Below are 18,703 nucleotides of genomic sequence, written 5' to 3'. Positions count from 1 at the left end.
AATTTCATTTATAAATTACTCTTCTAAGAAATTTTTATTTTTCAGAATAATCTTGCCTGCAATTTGTTTGAGTTTGCAAACTTTTATTGAGCGTACTTTTAATAATTTTTAACATTATATTAGATTAGACCTAGTACTGTTTGGATTAACATTGTTCTGAGTCTTTAGAAATTAATTATTTGCTTATGTACATGTTTACATTGCTATATCTAAATATATAGTTCACCATCTCTGGTCTCTGGGCTGCTGTGGAATCTGGAGATATGACAGAACTGCACAAAGTACAAAGGTGCTTTTTGGTGTTGGTAGGAATGGCATGGTAACAGGAAAAGCTACTGAGAGAATAGTAGATAGAAGTGGATAGCTGCATTAGAAAATAAATCTGGGGTCAAAAGAGGCTTCTAGACGTTGGTCCAGCTATCTGGTACCAGGCTTCCATCCCACACTAATTGATGGTGTGTTGGGTATTTAATTCAGGTTTGATTTTGTTGTGTGAGAGGAATCTCCTTTAACAGGAGAGGGGTGAGGGGAAATGTATCTGTATTTGTATCTGGAAACCAGTAAGGTTGTCTGTGGCTAAAACCATTTTTTTTTTTTTTAAATTAAAATTCTTCAGCATGAATGTCTTACGTTTTAAATGTATTTATAGCTCTAGTGTTATGTTTCTATAAATCCTGCTAGGACAAGTATTTTTGTCTGATTTTTTGCTGAATCTCCATTGCTTAAAACACTGTTTGAAACATAGGAGATATTCATTAAGTACTTGTTGAGTGAATATGTTCGATGCTGCTGATGAGTGAGTGATGTTACACTCAGTTTGTCTGTTCTAGGTACAGATCCTGATTTCACTGTCTGGGTTAAAAGGTGTCAGGAGGCTCAGAATGGTAAGTATGTAGGTTTCCCATGTAAATTTTTGACATTTTTGGATTTTAACAAATTTGTTTTTAACTTTACAACTTTATAAATCATAAATTTAAATAGCGTGTTTTCCCTTAGATAGGGATTTCCAAGGTTTTGTTATGTTGAAAGGGTGATTTGGATGGATTTGTCTTGTAGTTGTGTTATTGGTAAGAAATTATTAAAAGTCTTCAATGAGTCTGGGATGCAAAATTAAACCATTTTTTTTTTAAATTTGGAATGTGTGGAAAATTGGGTTAGTGTGTTTGTGCTGTAGAAGTTGTGTATGTAACTTAGCTTCTAAATGTACTGTTAAATGGAAATGTTTTCTTTTTATGTTTTTAATAGGATCACAGTCTGAGGTGGTAAGTATAAAATTTTTATTCTTCATATTCTTACTTAATTATAATGTTGCCCTGTATTTGAGACAGGACTCTGAATGGTCTTTCTTTTACTTAGATCTTGAGCAATTCCATGTAAGTATTTTTTCCTTTAGTAACTGAAATAATACAATTTTTGGTGAAATGAATAATTATTGGACTTGTTTAATGTGTGATCAACTTGATTTGGCATATTTTAGTATGGTCAGGGTGGTTATTTTTTCTTTTCCTTGCTGAAAAGTCATCACATTTAGGTTAAACAGCTGCTGCTTAGAAAGCACTTTCAGGGTTTATTGTGGTGTACTGAGAACACAAAAGTTAAGTAAAATTTGGAAATGTTTGTCTAATTCAGTCACATCTATTATTTTGGATATGAAGGTTTCCAGGTCTTTTCAGTCATTAAAAGTTATGGTGGAGTTGAAAGTTGCTTGATTTTTTTTTTTGAACCACTTAGGTTTATTTATAACACGCATAGTTACATTATGCACTTAGGTTTATTTATAACACACACAGTTAAATTCTGGCTAGTGGTTTTTAGCAGTGATCATCTGCAGTTTAGTCAGTAAATAAAATGACAAGGATTCAGGAGATGAATATGTGTCTTAACTCTGTCGGCAGTTACTTAACCTTCTTGGGTCTCTTCATGTCTGAAGGAAGATTTACATCTCTGTCTTTCAGAATTACATTGTGACATTGAGAAAGTCTTCTATTCTCTGGGCTTTCTTAATGTGTAAACTGGGCCTAATAGAGCTAATCTCCTTCAGGTTGTGAGCGTCAGGCCAGATATGTGTATATGTGGTGACTGGAGTTTGGAGCATCACCAAAAGTGAGCCCTGTCGGGTTATTGCTACACCTGAAAGGCTTTTCTATATTCCTAAGGGTGATGAATGAGGGAAGTATTTTTGGCTTCCTTTGGGGCACATGGGTGGCTCAGTTGACAAAGCGTCCGACTCTTGATTTAGGCTCAGGTGATGATCTCAGAGTCATGGACTCCAGCCCCTAGTCAGGCTCTGCACTTAGTGTGCTGTCTGCTTCTCCCTCTCCTTCTGCTCCTCCCCCTGCTCACTCTTGCTAGATTTCTCTAAATAAATAAATGAAAATTTTAAGTAAACAAAAGTTGGGTTTCTTCACCTGCTGGTATTTCTGTTTAGGTTTTACAGTATTCTGTTTGGGATTGGAACAAGTCCTGCAAACAACAAAATAGCATTCGGATCATACTTAGTAACACAGACAGCTGTTTAGCCACAGTGCATTTTGTAACTGTGGTGGTTCACACTAGTTAAGTTTTAATCTTTGCACCATTGTGAACAGGAATAATCTGCTCTAGTCATTGTCTCTACTTGATATCACCTAGACTCAGGTATTTCTCAATAGTTAATAGTGGAGAGAAATTCTGAGTTAGACTTAAATCTGTAGAGGGGTTTTATTTTGTTCCTCTAAACCCCATCTCTTCCCTATCATGGGATGACTTTGAGGTCACCTATAACCCAGAGCAAGTTCTTTTGATTTACGAGGTCTTAACTGGCACACATGTAGTTTAGGAAAGTATGGGTTGGTCTGGAATCATGATTCGTTTGTTTCTTGATGGGCAGTATAGAATTTTTGTTACTGAGATACCATAAGCACAGTAAGCTGTTAGCTGGAAAGCACCATGGAAATGTTCTTTCATATATTCCAGAGCAGTGTTTGATGCCACTGCTAAGCCTGAATGTTATACTAAAAAATGTGTTGGTTTTTTAAAATGTCATTGTTATTTTCAGATTAGAGAGCCTTGGAACTGGACATTTAAATGTAACCTTTTCCACGTAGACCTTTAGAAAGTTTTTTGTTTTATGCCTTTATTTTTATTCTGAATTTTTTTTTTTTACTTAAACTCAATTTAATTAACATATAGTGTATTATTAGTTCCAGAGGTAGAATTTAGTGATTTTTCAGTTGTATGTAACACCCAGTGCTCATTCCATCAAGTGCTCTTCTTAATGTCATCACCTAGTTATCCCATCCCTCACCCACTGCCCCTCCAGCAACCCTCAGTTTGTTTCCTATGGTTAAGAGTCTCTGTAGCTTGTCTCCCTCTCTCTTTCCATCTTATTTTTCCTTCCTTTCCCCTTATGGTTGTATTTTAGAAGAAAAATCTCCTTTGACATTTTAACTCATAATATTATAAAAATGTTGAATATTCTTAAATTTTCTGATAACTTGTATTTTTAACAAGAATACTATGCTTTGTCTTTGAGGGATATGTTGATGTTGTTATTCCATATCAAAGTAACCACAGCATTGGGTAAATTAATAATACATGCATTTTTAATACATAGTTGCTAAACTAATTTGTAAAATCTTTCTCTTGCAACTTGCCAAAATCAGTCTGCATCCCAGAGGACTCATCAGTCAAAAATCAAGTAAGTGTTTCTTTTTCATAAATATGCATGGTAAATATGGCTAAAGGAAAAAATCCTGTTTAATAGTAAGCCAGTCCTTACCCTGTGCTGTTTGGTGTTTTTTAGAAATTGTGTTTAGCTTGGGTAAACTAATTCTAAGGCTGTTTACTGATTGATATTAGTGTTTATGTTAAGGTTAAATTCAAGTCAGTTCTCTACTTTAAACTTGCTTCATCTGGTTCCATATAATGTCACCTTTCCATGAATGACAAGAGCCTCTTCCAGTTGTTACTACACAGGTAAATAAATTAGTAGTAGTAGGCTTGGCAGAATTGTAACTACCTGCTTTTTATATTTTAGAGTAAATTTTTCATTGAGTAATTCTGCGTGGGTTGAAAGGGACAACTGTTGCTCAGGGCAACAGTTACAGTAATGAATTAATAAGCATCTAGCAGGTATTTGAATTTATTTTTAATTATTCATTAGTCATGTGTACAACTTGAATTCTTAGGACTATAATAGAAAGAAACACAAGGCATTGATTTGGAGTTTTGCATCCCCGCTGAATTTTAGAGGGAAATTGTGAGACTCTTAAAGTTTGTTTCTTTAATCAAGGTGCATTTTAATTACCTAAAGTGGTTTGGAAATGTTAAAACAAAAAGATCTGTACCTGCTCTTTCTAGGGAGATTTAGGGTGACTCTCCCAAATACCAAGTAGATAAGGAATTTGGACTAGCTTGATGACAGCAGCAGGAATAGAAAAGAAACCTTAAATAATAATTATGTTTGGAGCATACAATAACCCACCAGTATTAAACATTGATTTAATACTGGTTCTGTGTACCAGGCACTATGCTTATATATTATATATATACTATATATATATATACTATATACTATTATATTCTAGGAATATAATAGTAGCAGGATAGATAAACTGCTCTGCCTCGTGGAGTTTATGATCTAATACAGGCTAATTTGAGAGTGAGGATCCCTGCATTTCTAGAGGCTTATGTGGGAAAGACATAATTAGAATCTCTAGGCACATTAGTTTTCCCATGTACCTTGAAAGTGAAGGAAGATACGGTATTTAATGTGGATGAGTTAAATTTTAAGTTATTTTAATTTTAGCTCATTTGCTTCTGCTCCCTGTGTTCAGGGCTGTTTGCCCCAGCTTCAGTTAAGAGATTTTGGTGTGGAGTCCAGCTGACATGGATCCAGTTTAACACCTGCCTCTGACTGGCTGATTGCTTCGCCCATCTGGGCCTATTTTTCATCTGTAAAAGAGGGATAGAAGTGCTTTTTCTTACTATTAGGTTGAAATGAAAGTGTAAAGCTGTTAATGGTATATAATAATGGTTTGCTGTTAAGAGTAAATTTCATCTTTAACATTAGCTTAAGCACAACAATATTAGAGATAGGAGTCAGAGCCCAGAAAATCATGGAAGTATTTAAGTATCCTGGAAAGGTTTGAGGCATCATACCCTAATGTTCTTCTCCATTAGTGCAGATCAAAGAAAATTAGTTATATAAAATTGTTTCTGTGAATCACCATCTGCTTTGCTTATTTGTTCCTCAAGGTGGAGCTCTTGTTGTTTATCAGATTGTAGTTTTATCTTGATAAAACATAAAGCAGCAGCAACTTTAAGAAAATTAAATGTTCTAAGGTTTTTCTTTTCTTTTTTTTTATAGGTATGACTGGTATCAAACAGAATCTCAAGTAATCATTACACTTATGATCAAGAATGTTCAGAAGAATAATGTAAATGTGGAATTTTCAGAAAAAGAGGTTATTACAGTCTTTGAACCATTTTTTATTTTGAGATTAAATACTTTTATTTGGAAGTATAGTATACCGCAGAAGAATCTATAGCAGTTTATCAGATATTTCTTCCGGCAATGTGGAAAATGCTGATGAAAATCTGAAGCATTGCTTTTCAGCTTGAATGATTTTAAATTTTGAGACAAATGTATACTGTAGGTTATAGCTAGATGTGCATTATCTTTTCTTTTTTAGATTTGAAATTCAAAGCAGAACTTGGCTGACACATATAAAAGACATTAGTAAGATGTGATTTGGTTACATTTGTATACCTTATGAAAAAGGTCTTATTTTTTGTGTGATTTATACATCTTAGAATTTACTAACCACATTAAATTAAATTAGTGTGACTCGTAATTTGATTTCTTAGCATTTAGTGGAAAACTTCAATGATATTTAAGTTAGTGGCAGAAGTAGGTATTTTGCAAATAAATACTTTTGTTACATTTTGTGTTGTTTTGCTCTTATATCTTGAATTTTCTAGAGATTTAAACGTTAAATGAAACATACTGTGTTCTGCTTATTTAATTGTGTATGTGAGAATCCATGTAAAAGATTCCAGGTAGAAAAAGATTATTTTGAATTTCTTAAATTTGATATTCCATAGAAAGTGTAAAATAATCAGTGGCAGCATGAAGTTCTGTTATATTCAGTCTAAGTATTTTACCTTTCATTATATAAATTTATAAAATGCGCTGCTAATTTTGTCTTCATTAGTTGTCTGCTTTGGTGATACTTCCTTCTGGAGAGGATTACAATTTGAAACTGAGACTTCTTCATCCTATAATACCAGAACAGAGCACATTTAAAGTACTTTCAACAAAGGTAAGACAATTTTAAAAGAGTTGGCAGTAGTGGGGGCATCTGGCTGGCTCAGTAAGAAGAGCGTGTGACTCGATCTCGGGGTCATGAGTTCAAACCCCATGTTGGGTGTAGAGATGGATTTTTTATTTAGTTATTTATTTTTATTTAAAGATTTTATTTATTTATTTGACAGAGATCACAAGTAGGCGGAGAGGCAGGCAGAGAGAGAGGGGAAACAGAGCAGAGAGTCCCATGCAGGGCTCAATCCCAGCACCCTGGGATCATGACCTGAGCCAAAAGCAGAGGCTTTAATCCCCTCAGCCACCCAGGCTCCTGAGAGATAGATTTTTTAAATGAGAAGAGTTGTCAGTAGTATTTTCAGAATAAAGAAATATTGGTCAACTAATTGCCAATGTGATTATAAGCTTATAGATCCTTTTAAGCACATATTTTCAAATTAAAAGGTACAGGTAAGTGGGTGTCTGGGTGGCACAGTCAGTTGGGTGTCTGCCTTCAGCTCAGGTCATGATCCTGGAATTCCAAAATGGAGTCCCGCCTGGAGCTCCCCACTCAGTGAGGATTCTCTTTTTCCTTCTGACCCTCCCCTCTCTCCTGCTTTCTCTCTTTCACTCTCTCTCTCTCTCAAGTAAATAAAATCTTTAAAAAAGAAAGAAAGAAAAAAGAAAAGAAAGATAGGTAGGCAGGTACAGGTAAATAAAACAAATTTCGAGTAACAGTTTTCTTCCCAGATTTTAGGACAATGAAATTTAAAAGTTAGTTTAACCTTAGTAGTGTTTGTATACTTAAGATTGGTATATTTCTTAAAGAGGTGTTCAAAAAAGTTGAAATTATCAGCCTGTCTTTAAGATTTGATAAAGTCTCTTCTCTTAAACTTGGCCTGTTTTTGATGTATAAATATTAATGTATTAAAAAAATATAAACTACTATGAAGATGAATCTGCTCTTTTTTTTGTTTTTTAATTAAGCTAAATATTAAAATACTTTGTTATGAGGGAATACTGAATGATTTAAACTACAGTTCCGGTAATTATATAATTTTTAGGTTTCTTTATATTTTCAAAAAGTAAAATATGCAGTAGAACTAAAATTCATAGAATGCTTTAGACAGCAGTCAGAAGATGTAGGTAGTATAAGTCGGACAAGTACTGAACTACTGAACTGAAAAATAAAAAAAACCTGACTCTGGTTCTTTGCTTGTCCTGTGAATTTAGACTAGTCATGCAATTATTATAAGACTAAATTTTCACTGTCTTTAAAAATGAGAGGTATGGACTAAATGAGCACTGAATTTTTTTTCATCTATAAAATTGTGTGAGGATGTATAATGAGTTATGACAGCAGGTGATTTAAGTAGACTTTTTCCATTACAATACCTTCTTTATACAGATGTCTTAGAACGTAACTATGTTAGTAACTATTGAGTTTGAGTGCTAAGGACGTGAATTTTCCTATCCTAGAATAGAATCAGGGTTGGCCTGCGTTTGGGAGAAATGATGACTGGGCCTGCAGAAAGAAGAGGATACCTGCAAAACATTTGAGCAGAAGCGCAGAGTTAAGAATTGGTAGTTTTGGGGCATATGGCCGGCTCAGTGGGTTAAGCCTCTGCCTTCAGCTCAGGTCATGATCTCGGGGTCCTGGGATGGAGCCATGCATTGGGTTCTTTGCTCAGCAGGGAGCCTGCTTCCTGCTTTCTCTCTGCCTGCCTCTCTGCCTACTTGTGATCTCTTTCTCTCCCTCTCTCTCTCTCTCTGTCAAATAAATAGTTAATTAAAAAAAGAATTAGTAGTTTTTTGCATCTAGTTAGAAGTGATTTCCCCACTTATTTGAAGATTACAAAGTACAGAGCTGTTAAATTATGAGTAGACATGAGAAGACACAGTTGTTTGGATGATAGAAAGTGAGAAAAAGGGGTGAAATCTTAACAAGATTTTAGTCTTACCCCATCCACACAATGTAGAATTTGTTTTATAAAAGAAGCTGGGTAAATAATCAACCACAAAACTCTAGCTAGATTTGGGAGATCAGAAAGTTACGGGTTTGGCGTTTTTGTACATATTTTTACCAACAGGTTGTTAATGCACATTTCTTTTGAAGTATAATAGATGGTAAATGACTTAAAAACTTGTGTTACTGGGTCTCCTCATATAATTTATGGAAGAATAGGATGTGTGGTAATGAATACACAAGTTTGTGTGGCTAGAATTGAGGATGTTAACAAAGCATGGTATTCTCTCCTTAATTCTCCTTTGACTCTTGAGTGCTTGTTTCTAACCATCAGCAACCCCCCTGCTATATTCCCAGTTTGCTTTTTTGATCCCTTCTTTCTTTAAATGCTACATGACAACTTTTCTTTTTTATATAGTAGTTCATGTATATATTTCATTATTCTTGCATCTTGTCTGTGAGGATAGGAAGCAAGTCATATCCATACCTGCAGGTAAGGATATCCCAGTTGACTCCACAAACTAAAAAATGAGTAATTCTTTAGTATAAGTATGATCCGTTTGCTAAATTTGTCTAGCCCTGTGCATTGTACGTAGTGCTGGTCAGTAATTGTTCAGTGAATGAATTTAAATTGGATTCTAATGTTAATGCTTTGAGATTGATAGAGTATTTTTATTCTTCGTTTTAATAGATGAAAAGAAACCGAGGTTCCTGGACTTTTAAATGCTTTTCCCGAGTTTTACATAGTTACTGAATTGTTCATCCTGGCCCAAAAGGAATACTTCTCTGTCTGGAAAGCTAGTGCTTCTTTGTTTAGGTCTTTCTAAGTTCTTTAATAAAGTAGTAAAATTTTTAAGAAGTGTAATGGAAGATAATTATTGTTCTTCTCAACCCAAAGTAATATACATTAGTTTTGTTAAGACTGCTAACTTTTAAGCTGTGTTTTATGGGAAACTAATTGAAATAATTGCACTTAATTTTATCTTAAGGGAAGTGAAAGTTTTGAATCTTTTTTTTCATACAGCAAAGGGAGACTGTTTCAATACTGAAAGTTAAAATATTTCTTTGGATTACTGAGGCTTACTTAATGATGACACTAAGAAAAAAATAAGTCATTTGATTTTCATTGGTATTTAGGTGTCTTGAATTCTGTCTTGAATCAGAATGGTTCTGTTTAGAAGAATCTGGTAAAATTAGGGATTCCTTAAAATCTTTGCTTTAAAAGGCCTATTTCTTTGCTTTGAGAATCCAGTTTCTTTCTTTTCCACCTTCAAGGCTGAATAAATGTTGCATATTCTTGTATAATTGTTGAATTGTTATTAATTCAAGTGAACATTAATTTGCAGTGAAAATAAATAAGAGCTATAGGACCCTTAAGTTAATGAAGCAGCATTTCTTGGCTCAGTATTTTATAGTAGCATATCTAGTCAGAATTCATATTTTTTTCCAGTACCTCTGATAGTTATTTCTACTTTTTATTGAAAATCAGCCTTCATAACTGCCTATTCATTTTCTTTATTAAGAAACTGTATTGTTTCTTTGTTCCGTCTTGTTAATTTCATGACAATATCCCCTGCTCACAATCACAAGATTATAACTTCAGTGACAGCTATGCTGTGAAATACTCATTTTAAAGATTAATAGTCACTACTTCCAAAAAATTAGAATTTTCAAAATCCTTTGAAGTTAATTCACTCTTGTAGAAATGTTCTTTCGGGCACCTGGCTGGCTTAGTTGGTGGAGTATACAACTCTTGATCTTGGGGTGATGGGTTCGAGGCTCTTGTTGGATGTAGAGATTACTTACCCAATAAAATCTTCAAAAGAAAAAAAAGAAAAAGAAATGTTTTTCTATTCCTGTTTCTAGTCAAAGCAGTCTTTTTGTATTTGTATCTATATAAACTATGAAGGCTTTTACCTGGAACTGTGAGAAGTAAAGTATCTTTATTTGGAGACAAATAATTGCTCCCTTCTCCTTTCTTAACTGAATAAAATTGAGAGGTTTTAGAGTGAACTTTTCTTTTTTTTTCTTTTAAAGATTTATTTATTTATTTGACAGACAGATCACAAGTAGGCAGACAGGCTAGCAGAGAGAGAGGAGGAAGCAGGCTCCCTGCTGAGCACAGAGCCCAATGTGGGGCTCTATCCCAGGACTCTGGGATCATGACCTGAGCCAAAGGCAGAGGCTTTAACCCACTGAGCTACCCAGGCGCCCCTGAACTCCTTTTCTTAATATTCATAGAAGAATCCTAATAATGATGTAATAGAATTGGAGATGTTTGGGCAGGATGCTTCTGCTTTTTTAAACACAAAGGTGTGGGGGTTTGGGGATTGTTTTATGTCTTTTTCTCTTTTAAAATTTTATGCATTTAATTAGAGAGAGAGAGAGCGCACACACGAGCAAGGGAGGGGTTCTGGGGAAAGGGACAGAGAATCCCAAACAGACTCTGCACTGAGAGCAGAGCCTGAGGCAGACTTCAGTCCCATAACCATGAGATCATGACTTGAGGCGAAGTCAAGAGTCCTATGCTTAACTGACTGAGCCACCCATTGGCCCCATGTTTTACGTCTTTGATACAGTGGTGGTGGTAATAGTTTTTGTTGTTGCTTTTTTAAAATAAGTATTTGGTTGCTGATAATCCACGGATTGTTTTTGAAGTGTATTCTTGCCCCCTTTTCTATTAATGCATATTCATATATTTTCCAAAGAAAAGGATTTTTTTTTAAGGATTTTATTTATTTATTTGAGAGACAGAGATCACAGGTAGGCAGAGAGGCAGGCAGGCAGAGACAGATGGGGAAGCAGGCTCCCTGCTGAGCAGAAAGCCCATTGTGGGGCTTGATCCCAGCACCCTGGGATCATGACCTGAGCCAAAGGCAGAGGCTTTAACCCACCGAGCCACCCAGGCACCCCAAAAGAAAAGGATTTTACTGTAAATACTGTCTATAGCTATCTCTTTAAATTTAGCCATACCTTTTGGATAATTTTTTGATGCTCTTAAGTATTCTACAGCAAACTATTTCATTATGCATTTATTGTAGCTTAGCCAGTCTTGCTGTTTGACCTGTGCAGAATTACAGTAGGTAACTGTTTTGATTGTGGTGTATTATCCCATGTGATCCTCATAAATACTGCTTGATGTAGGTATTTTTATCACCTATTTATAGGTATAAACTGAACCCAGAGATGTTAAGTAATTTGCCCAGATTTTTTAGCTAATTATAATGATGAAGATAATGATAATAGCATTCAGTTATTTGCCAGACACAGTGCTCTGTTCTTTTCATACATGGTTTCATTTAACTCTGACAAGGACCCAAAATGAGGTAGACTCTATTAAATCACTTTTTACAGGAGAACAGGCTCAGTGAGATTAGGTGCTATTCATGGTCATAGTTCCAACAAGTAGTACCTGTTTATGACTCCTTTCTAAAATTATGCAGTTGATAGTTTTTGTCCTGCTTTCAACCTCTGCTTATTTCTGAGGAAATAAGTAAAACTTCTAGCAGTGGAAGACTCTTCCAGCAAGTTGTCTATCTATCTTGGTTGCCTCATCTCTAAAGTATGAATGGTAATCTCCTTTTATAGGGTTGTCCTATTAAGTGATGACATATGCAAAGCACACAGGCTTTATAGTAGTGCTCAACAAATATTCTCGCTATTATTATTTTATCCTGATTATGTAGATTTTTATTCCAGTTATAAAAGCAATAAACGCATATTATAGAAGATGTAGAAAAATATAAAGGAGCTGAGAAAGTAATCAGTCTCACTATTAATGACATTTTGAGAGACTTCCAGAAGATGAATTTTTTTTTTTTTTAAATTTTTATTTATTTATTTGACAGACAGAGATCACAAGTAGGCAGAGAGGCAGGCAGAGAGAGAGAGAGGAGGAAGCAGGCTCCCCGCTGAGCAGAGAGCCCGATGCGGGACTCGATCCCAGGACCCTGGGATCACGACCCGAGCCAAAGGCAGCGGCTTAACCCACTGAGCCACCCAGGCGCCCCGATGAATATTTTTTATATTTAGATTTTTTTTCTTTTTAAAGATTTTATTTGAGAGAGGGAGAGAGCAAGAGGACACAAGCAGGGGGAGGGGCAGGCAGAGGGAGAAGCCGACTCCCTGCTGAGCAAGGAACCAGATGCAGGACTCCATCCCAGGACACAGATCATGACCTGAGGCGAAGGCAGACTCTTAACTGATTGAGCCACCCAGGTGCCCACCCCCCTTATTTAGATCTTTCACTACAAGTGATATACTGGAATTTTTTGTTTATGGGAGTATCTCTTCTGATTAATTTCTTCAGGAAGAATAGAGACTGTGATTTTATGTACTATCACAGTTCCTGGCCCACAGTAGGTACTCCTTAAATACTTGAATTGTACTATTAGAGCTTTTGTGATTTTTCAGTTTCTCATCATTAATAACTATCTTCTGCATTTAAAAAAAGATTATGAAATGATTTGAATGAAAAAATAAAGATGGTAGATGTGCAGTATGGCTTCAGAAAGACTGAGTTTGCTCTATTTTTGGACGAAGTGGTTAGGTACAGCCGTTAAACGTGCTGAGAGCTGAATAAGAACATTGTGAAATTACATTCTAAAGGTCAGAAACAATTGTTTAATGACTACAGCCTTGAAACAGATGGTTGTCAAAACTTTGCCAGGAAAAAAGTTCAGCAGTAAATTGGCATAGCTCTCTAATCGCTGAGAAAGATGCCTTCCTGTCAGCCTATGGCAGTAAGTGGGAGCTTTTGCCTCCTCCTAAGAAGGTGGTGTCTGGATGCCATGACCCTTTTGGAGTAATGGCTTCCCTTTAAATTTGAAGTTCTTTCATTGGAAAATATTAAATTGTCCGTGCATAAAGAATTTAGAAGTGGGTGATAGTATGCAAAATCATGAAAACTTAACAATCTGGAACAGCAGGGATTCTTATTTAGTAACCTGTGAATACTGCTTTGGGATATTACTGAAAGCCTTCCCCGTGCATATGAGAGGAACATTCAGACCAAGGTTCTAAGTTAACTTATAAATTATTTTTGACTTAAATGAAAATAGAATAGCTAGATAATAGTTGTAATAAACAATATCTGAAATTGGGTGTGTGGTAACTCTGGAGTTACCTGCCAGAGTCATTAAGACTTAAAACTTCATTTTTACAAGCATGTATAAGCATTGAAAGTGAAATGGGTGTAAAAAGGAATTCACAGAAAATTAGCTCTCCCACTTTTTTAAAAAGCTGCTTTAAGTATGTTTTTATTATGTGCAGCTATTTTAATGAATGGATTAAATACAATTTCAAGTTCAGTTCAGTGTTTCTCACTTGATACATGTCGTTACTAAGGGCTTTGACTTTGGCCTTACAAAGTCCTCATTCTGCACATTTCATACTGCACCGTTGATACTGCACAATTACTCAGGTTATAGTGGCTTTCAGTACATGTGAGTGCCAGTGTATGCTGCTCCTTATGTGAAATAAGGAACTTTTTGTTGACTATGCTTAAGTGCAGGAATTTGAGATGTGAATGGAGGGATCCCTGAGGCAGAGATATTATATTAGCTAAGGGTAGTGTTATGTATACACTGCTTGCCAGGTCTTCATTTCCAGATGAGTTGAAAAAGGAACAAGATGAAGTTTTAAATTTTAGGATAATATCCCCTTTCAGTAACTGTTGCTTTGTCATTGCCAGCTATTAGAGTTTTGCTCCTTTTTGATAAATATTCCAGCAGTGACAACTTAAAACAATCATATTCCTATGCATATTACAACCCTATTACTATGGGTAGTGTATGAGAAAATATGGGTAGTGTTTTACTTTATAAAAATTAGTCATTCATTTTAGAGAATTCTAGAGATACATATAAACTTAATGTTAAAAATACTATACTTTCCCAGTGACATTTGTTTCATGGTGTTTTCATTATGAAAACAGTTTTTTGTTAAATTTCTGTGCTAAAGAAAATAAAAATACTCAAAGACCACATCCCTCTTATACCATCACTTCTGTCTGATTAAAATTACTGGCAGATTTCTCCGTTAGTGTTTTGTTAAGGTATTTTAAAATGTAAATATTAAGGATTCTGACACTGAATGCAGGTGGTAGAAAGATCTGAATTTTTCTGATTTCACAGAGTTAAAGAACCAGTGTGAATAGGCTTTTCTTTTTGTTATATTTGTCTTTTGATTTTTTTTTCCTATTTACAAAAGTAAATCCTTTTCTTAGAAAAAATTAGAACATAAAATTCTGTTTTGAGGGGCGCCTGGGTGGCTTACTTTTAAGCATTTGACTCTTGCTTTTGGCTGGGGTCATGATCTCTCAGGGTCTTGAGATGGAGCCCTGTATTGGGCTCTGCGCTGGCTGTGGATCCTGCTTAGAATTTTCTCTCTCCCTTTCTCCCTCCCCACGCTTGCACTTCCTCTCTCTCTAAAATAAATATATAAGATCTTTTTAAGAAAATTTTATTTTGGTTCTTAAACTGCGTAATAATTGGCTTATTAGTGCTATTAATGCTGATTTTGCGAAGCTAAAAATGGGAATGAGAGCATTATTTGAACAAGGAAAACAAGGAGCACAAAAGTGCTCTTTGAGTGTGTGTTACAGTTAAGGGTAGACTCTGGGGTGGTGCAGCCTTGATGAGAGAATTAAAGATGCTTTTAATATTTCATTTTAATAAGTGAAGCTAGTTCAGCATCTAGAAGGTCTTTGTAGTTTGCCTTACACGTCTTTCACCTTTATTTTTTACTGTTTTAACATAAATCCTGGACTTGAGACAAATGGGTCTTGTCCATACTCCCTGACGCACTATGTCCTTTGAAACCTCAGGGCTCCACTTTTAGGCGGTTTCTTTTGCCCCTGGAGACGTCCCCCTTTCACTATTGCAAATACTTACGCCCCTCAAAGCTCTTCAAGAGCTACCTACAAGAACATGTTTTTTAATATTTTAAAAATCCACCACATCCTTGAAGATTACAACTTGCTCATATTCGGTGTTTAATAATTATTGAGTGAATTATTATGAACATTTTAGATTATTTGTAGTATTTTTATACAATGATAGGAATTTGTCTCAACTCTCAAATGGGTTATTGTGTAGCAAATATGGTAATACCATTATTTTTTAAAAAGATTTACTGGGGCACCTGAGTGGTTCAGTCTGTAGGGCATCTGCCTTCCACTTAGTTCATGGTCCCAGGGTTCTAGCATTGAGCCCCATGTTGGGCCCCCGCTTAGCAGGGAGTCTGCTTCTCCCTCTCTCTCCCACCGCACTTGTGTGCTTTCTCACTATCTTTTTCTCTCTCAAATAAATAAATACTTTAAAAAATTTTTTTAAAAATTTATTTTAGAGAGCTTGAGCAGGGGGAGGAGCAGAGACAGAGAAAGAAAGGGAAGCAAACTCCCCAGATCGGGGTGAGTGGCTTGATCTCGACAACCAGAGCTGACATCAGGAGTCAGATGCCTAGCCTACCTGACTGAGGCACCCAGGCACTCCTGTACTAATTCCTTTAGAACAGGGTTTCTCAGTGAGGAGTGCTGTTGACATTTTGGGTTGGATAATTCTTTGTTGTGGAGGGGTTGTCCTTTATGTTGTAGGATGTTTAGTAGCATCCCTAACCCCCACCCCAGTTGTGAGGACCAACAATAGCTATAAAAGTTGCCAAATCACCCTTGGTTGAGAACAGTTCATTGGAAGAAAAAAGCATATGGATTTCAGGATTCTTAATTATAGCTTGTAGTGTGTATGCATGTTGTTTTTGAAGGGTGGCTTTTAAATAGAAATAAAATGTTTCAGAGTTCTTTAAATTTAACCTTGTATAATTCAAGGAAATCATCTTGGGCACTATTAATTCTTAAAAAATTTTATGACTTAAGGAAATTGCATTTGTTTTTTACTGTTTTGTATATTTTACCTGAAATAATAAATTTTATTTGGTGTTTCCTCCAGATTGAAATTAAAATGAAAAAGACAGAGGCTGTGAGATGGGAAAAGCTAGAGGGGCAAGGAGATGTGCCTAAACCAAAACAGTTCATAGCAGGTTTGTTGTCTGGCCTTGATGAGCTTTAAATTCATATTGTGTTATATACTTGAAGTTAAATAGTAATGAGCATTTTTTCTATTTTCATTATTTATGTTCCCAAGAACAACAGATACAGTGAGTGCAGTAAGATTGCTCTGTAATGAATACAAAGTGCCTTTTATGTAAAGTTTCTACCTTCTTCAATTCTTCAGCTGAGAATAAGAGTGAATGCCTGCATAAACCCTGAAGGGGTTGCGTTTTTATTGTTTACCCAGTCGCTGTATGACATTAGTTGAGGGTTGTTTTTGTGTGTTGCCCTTTCCTATTGCTTCTTTTTGGATTGTAAGTGGATTAGAGGTTTATTCTGCTGAAATAATTTTCTCCTCTTCGCTCTCCTTTTTATTTATTCCTTTCTATTTCTTCTGATATTGTCAACTCTAATTTCGTGGACTTTCAGGGCTTCGCAGAGTAAAATACCTAACCCATTTCACTCTATTGCTCTTAAAGAAGTGCTCACAAACACGTCATGAAAACCTAAGAAAAACCCAGAAGAGTGAAAACTAGGGTTGATTGTTTTTAACCCTATAAGGACCAGGCTACTTACTTGGGATCAATTTTAAGCCTATGCAAAAGACAGCTATTTTTCTAATGGAATGATTAATCTGCTTAGATACTGTTAGAATTACAGTCTGAGAGTATGTTTTATAGCAATGCCTTCATTAGGAAAGGAGAGAAAATTTTTTTGATTAATGTTCTGATTTGATGACTAAAATGCTACTTCTAGATTTTTTCACTGCTCTTTCTGTAACAGAAAACAGATTTCTTATGGCACCTTTTAGAAAACACAGTTAGCCAACAAATCATTAATTATATATTTTTAATTTATTTTTATTTTTTTATTCATTATATTTTATTTTTATTTTGAAATAATTTTAGATGTCCCTAAAAGTTGCAGAAATGATAAGTTCTCATGTACCCTTCACCCAGCTTCCCTGCATAATAACATCACAACTAGTCTGTTGTGTAATTAGCAAAACCAGAAAATTGACACCAACAGATAATTTTTTAAGGATTGAAATATTTGAAGTTGGTATGTAGGCTGTTAAGCTTCTGCTTCACGTTTTATGTGAAAGATAGAGGAAAGATGTTATGTGATTCTTTTGGGTCTGACTCCGAGAGATTTGGGGGCTGAGGTTTATATAGAGCTCAAAAAGCGTTTAAAAAACAAAAACAAAAAACTTTAAATCTTACTCAGTTCTAACAACAGTCCTCTGTAGGAGGCAGCCCTGTTTTGCAGGGTCTAAAAGTAAGCAATTTGCTTAAGATCACCCAGCAATTTTTGTGGTCTAGGACTAAACCCTGGTCTTCAGGGTCTTGGTCTGGTTCTTATATAAACCCTGTATGTGATGCTGGTTGTTGCTGCATCTTTTAACAATGGAAAAAAGTCTCTGCTGACCTGAGAATCTTTGCAGTTATTTGATATTATAATGAATGAACAAGGGAGTTAGGTTACCCATCCATTCCTAAGTAGTTTATCCACCATCTACTGGTGTTAAAGTTTTCTGAGAATAAATATGGAGATTTTTTTAGTGTTGTAGTTGCAGAGTTTTTCTAAACTCAATGCCTTGTATATTTCATATGCTATTCCTTCTGTCTTGTTATATTTTTGTAAGGAATTGATATGCTTGTCAGATTCCCATGTCCTGCAAGCTGGAGAGTGCAGATAAGGGCAAGTTGTTTAACCTTTCTGGACCAGTTTTCTTATCTGTAAAATGGAGGTTAGAATCTGTTCCCTTTCTTCTAGGGAGTCGGCATTAGGATTAATTAAACCCATGCATTTTTTAGGCTCTTGATTTAATACGACATACTTTTTTTTGCTTTCTTTGGCTACTAGTGAAAATGCACGTAGATAGAGAGGGGATTACTGGTAGAAAAGGGTAGATTGGAAAACTGTATGCTTACACTAAAAAAAACTATGTGGCGTGCTGTTTGGTTTTGTTTCTCTGGGGAGATAGACAGGGAAGAAGTTGGCTTACAGGTGAAAAGAAGGGATGGAACAGCAGACTGAACAGTTGGTAGTTTCTCATTTTTGAACTATTTTGAGGAAAGAGGGACATGTTGTGTGTCCTAATTTATTAATAGTAAAACTTTGAGTCAGGTTTTTTAAAGCTCTGTGGCTACACTGTCCAGTATGGTGACCACATGTACCTGCTGAACATTTGAAAATGACTGGTTTGGATTGAGTTGTGCTGGAAGTATAAAATACCAGATTTTGAAGACTCTGAAAGAACATAAACTGTCTTCTTAATATATTTATATTGATTCATGTTGAAGTGATACCGTTTTGTGTATGTAGGTTAAAAATATATTACTAGAATGCATTTCACCTGATTCTTTTTAGTAACATGGCTATTAGAAATTTTTAAATTATGTAT

The 18,703-nt window shown here is 35.3% G+C and overlaps 1 protein-coding gene across 1 annotated transcript in view; it reads left to right on the top strand.

Moving 5' to 3' along the window:
- SUGT1 (SGT1 homolog, MIS12 kinetochore complex assembly cochaperone) overlaps positions 1 to 18,703 on the top strand; it is a 39,610-nt gene that overhangs the window by 11,003 nt on the left and 9,904 nt on the right. The window contains exons 6-11 of the mRNA XM_059144681.1: positions 831 to 884; positions 1,246 to 1,262; positions 3,645 to 3,679; positions 5,351 to 5,447; positions 6,198 to 6,305; positions 16,196 to 16,286. Of these exons, the coding sequence (XP_059000664.1) occupies positions 831 to 884; positions 1,246 to 1,262; positions 3,645 to 3,679; positions 5,351 to 5,447; positions 6,198 to 6,305; positions 16,196 to 16,286 (402 nt within the window). The remainder of the gene's footprint in view (positions 1 to 830; positions 885 to 1,245; positions 1,263 to 3,644; positions 3,680 to 5,350; positions 5,448 to 6,197; positions 6,306 to 16,195; positions 16,287 to 18,703) is intronic.

This window comes from Mustela lutreola, chromosome 13 (assembly GCF_030435805.1).
Source record: "Mustela lutreola isolate mMusLut2 chromosome 13, mMusLut2.pri, whole genome shotgun sequence".
NCBI lineage: Eukaryota > Metazoa > Chordata > Mammalia > Carnivora > Mustelidae > Mustela > Mustela lutreola.
The sequence above is the reverse complement of the archived record's forward strand: the minus strand, read 5'-3'. Positions and strand labels throughout refer to the sequence as shown.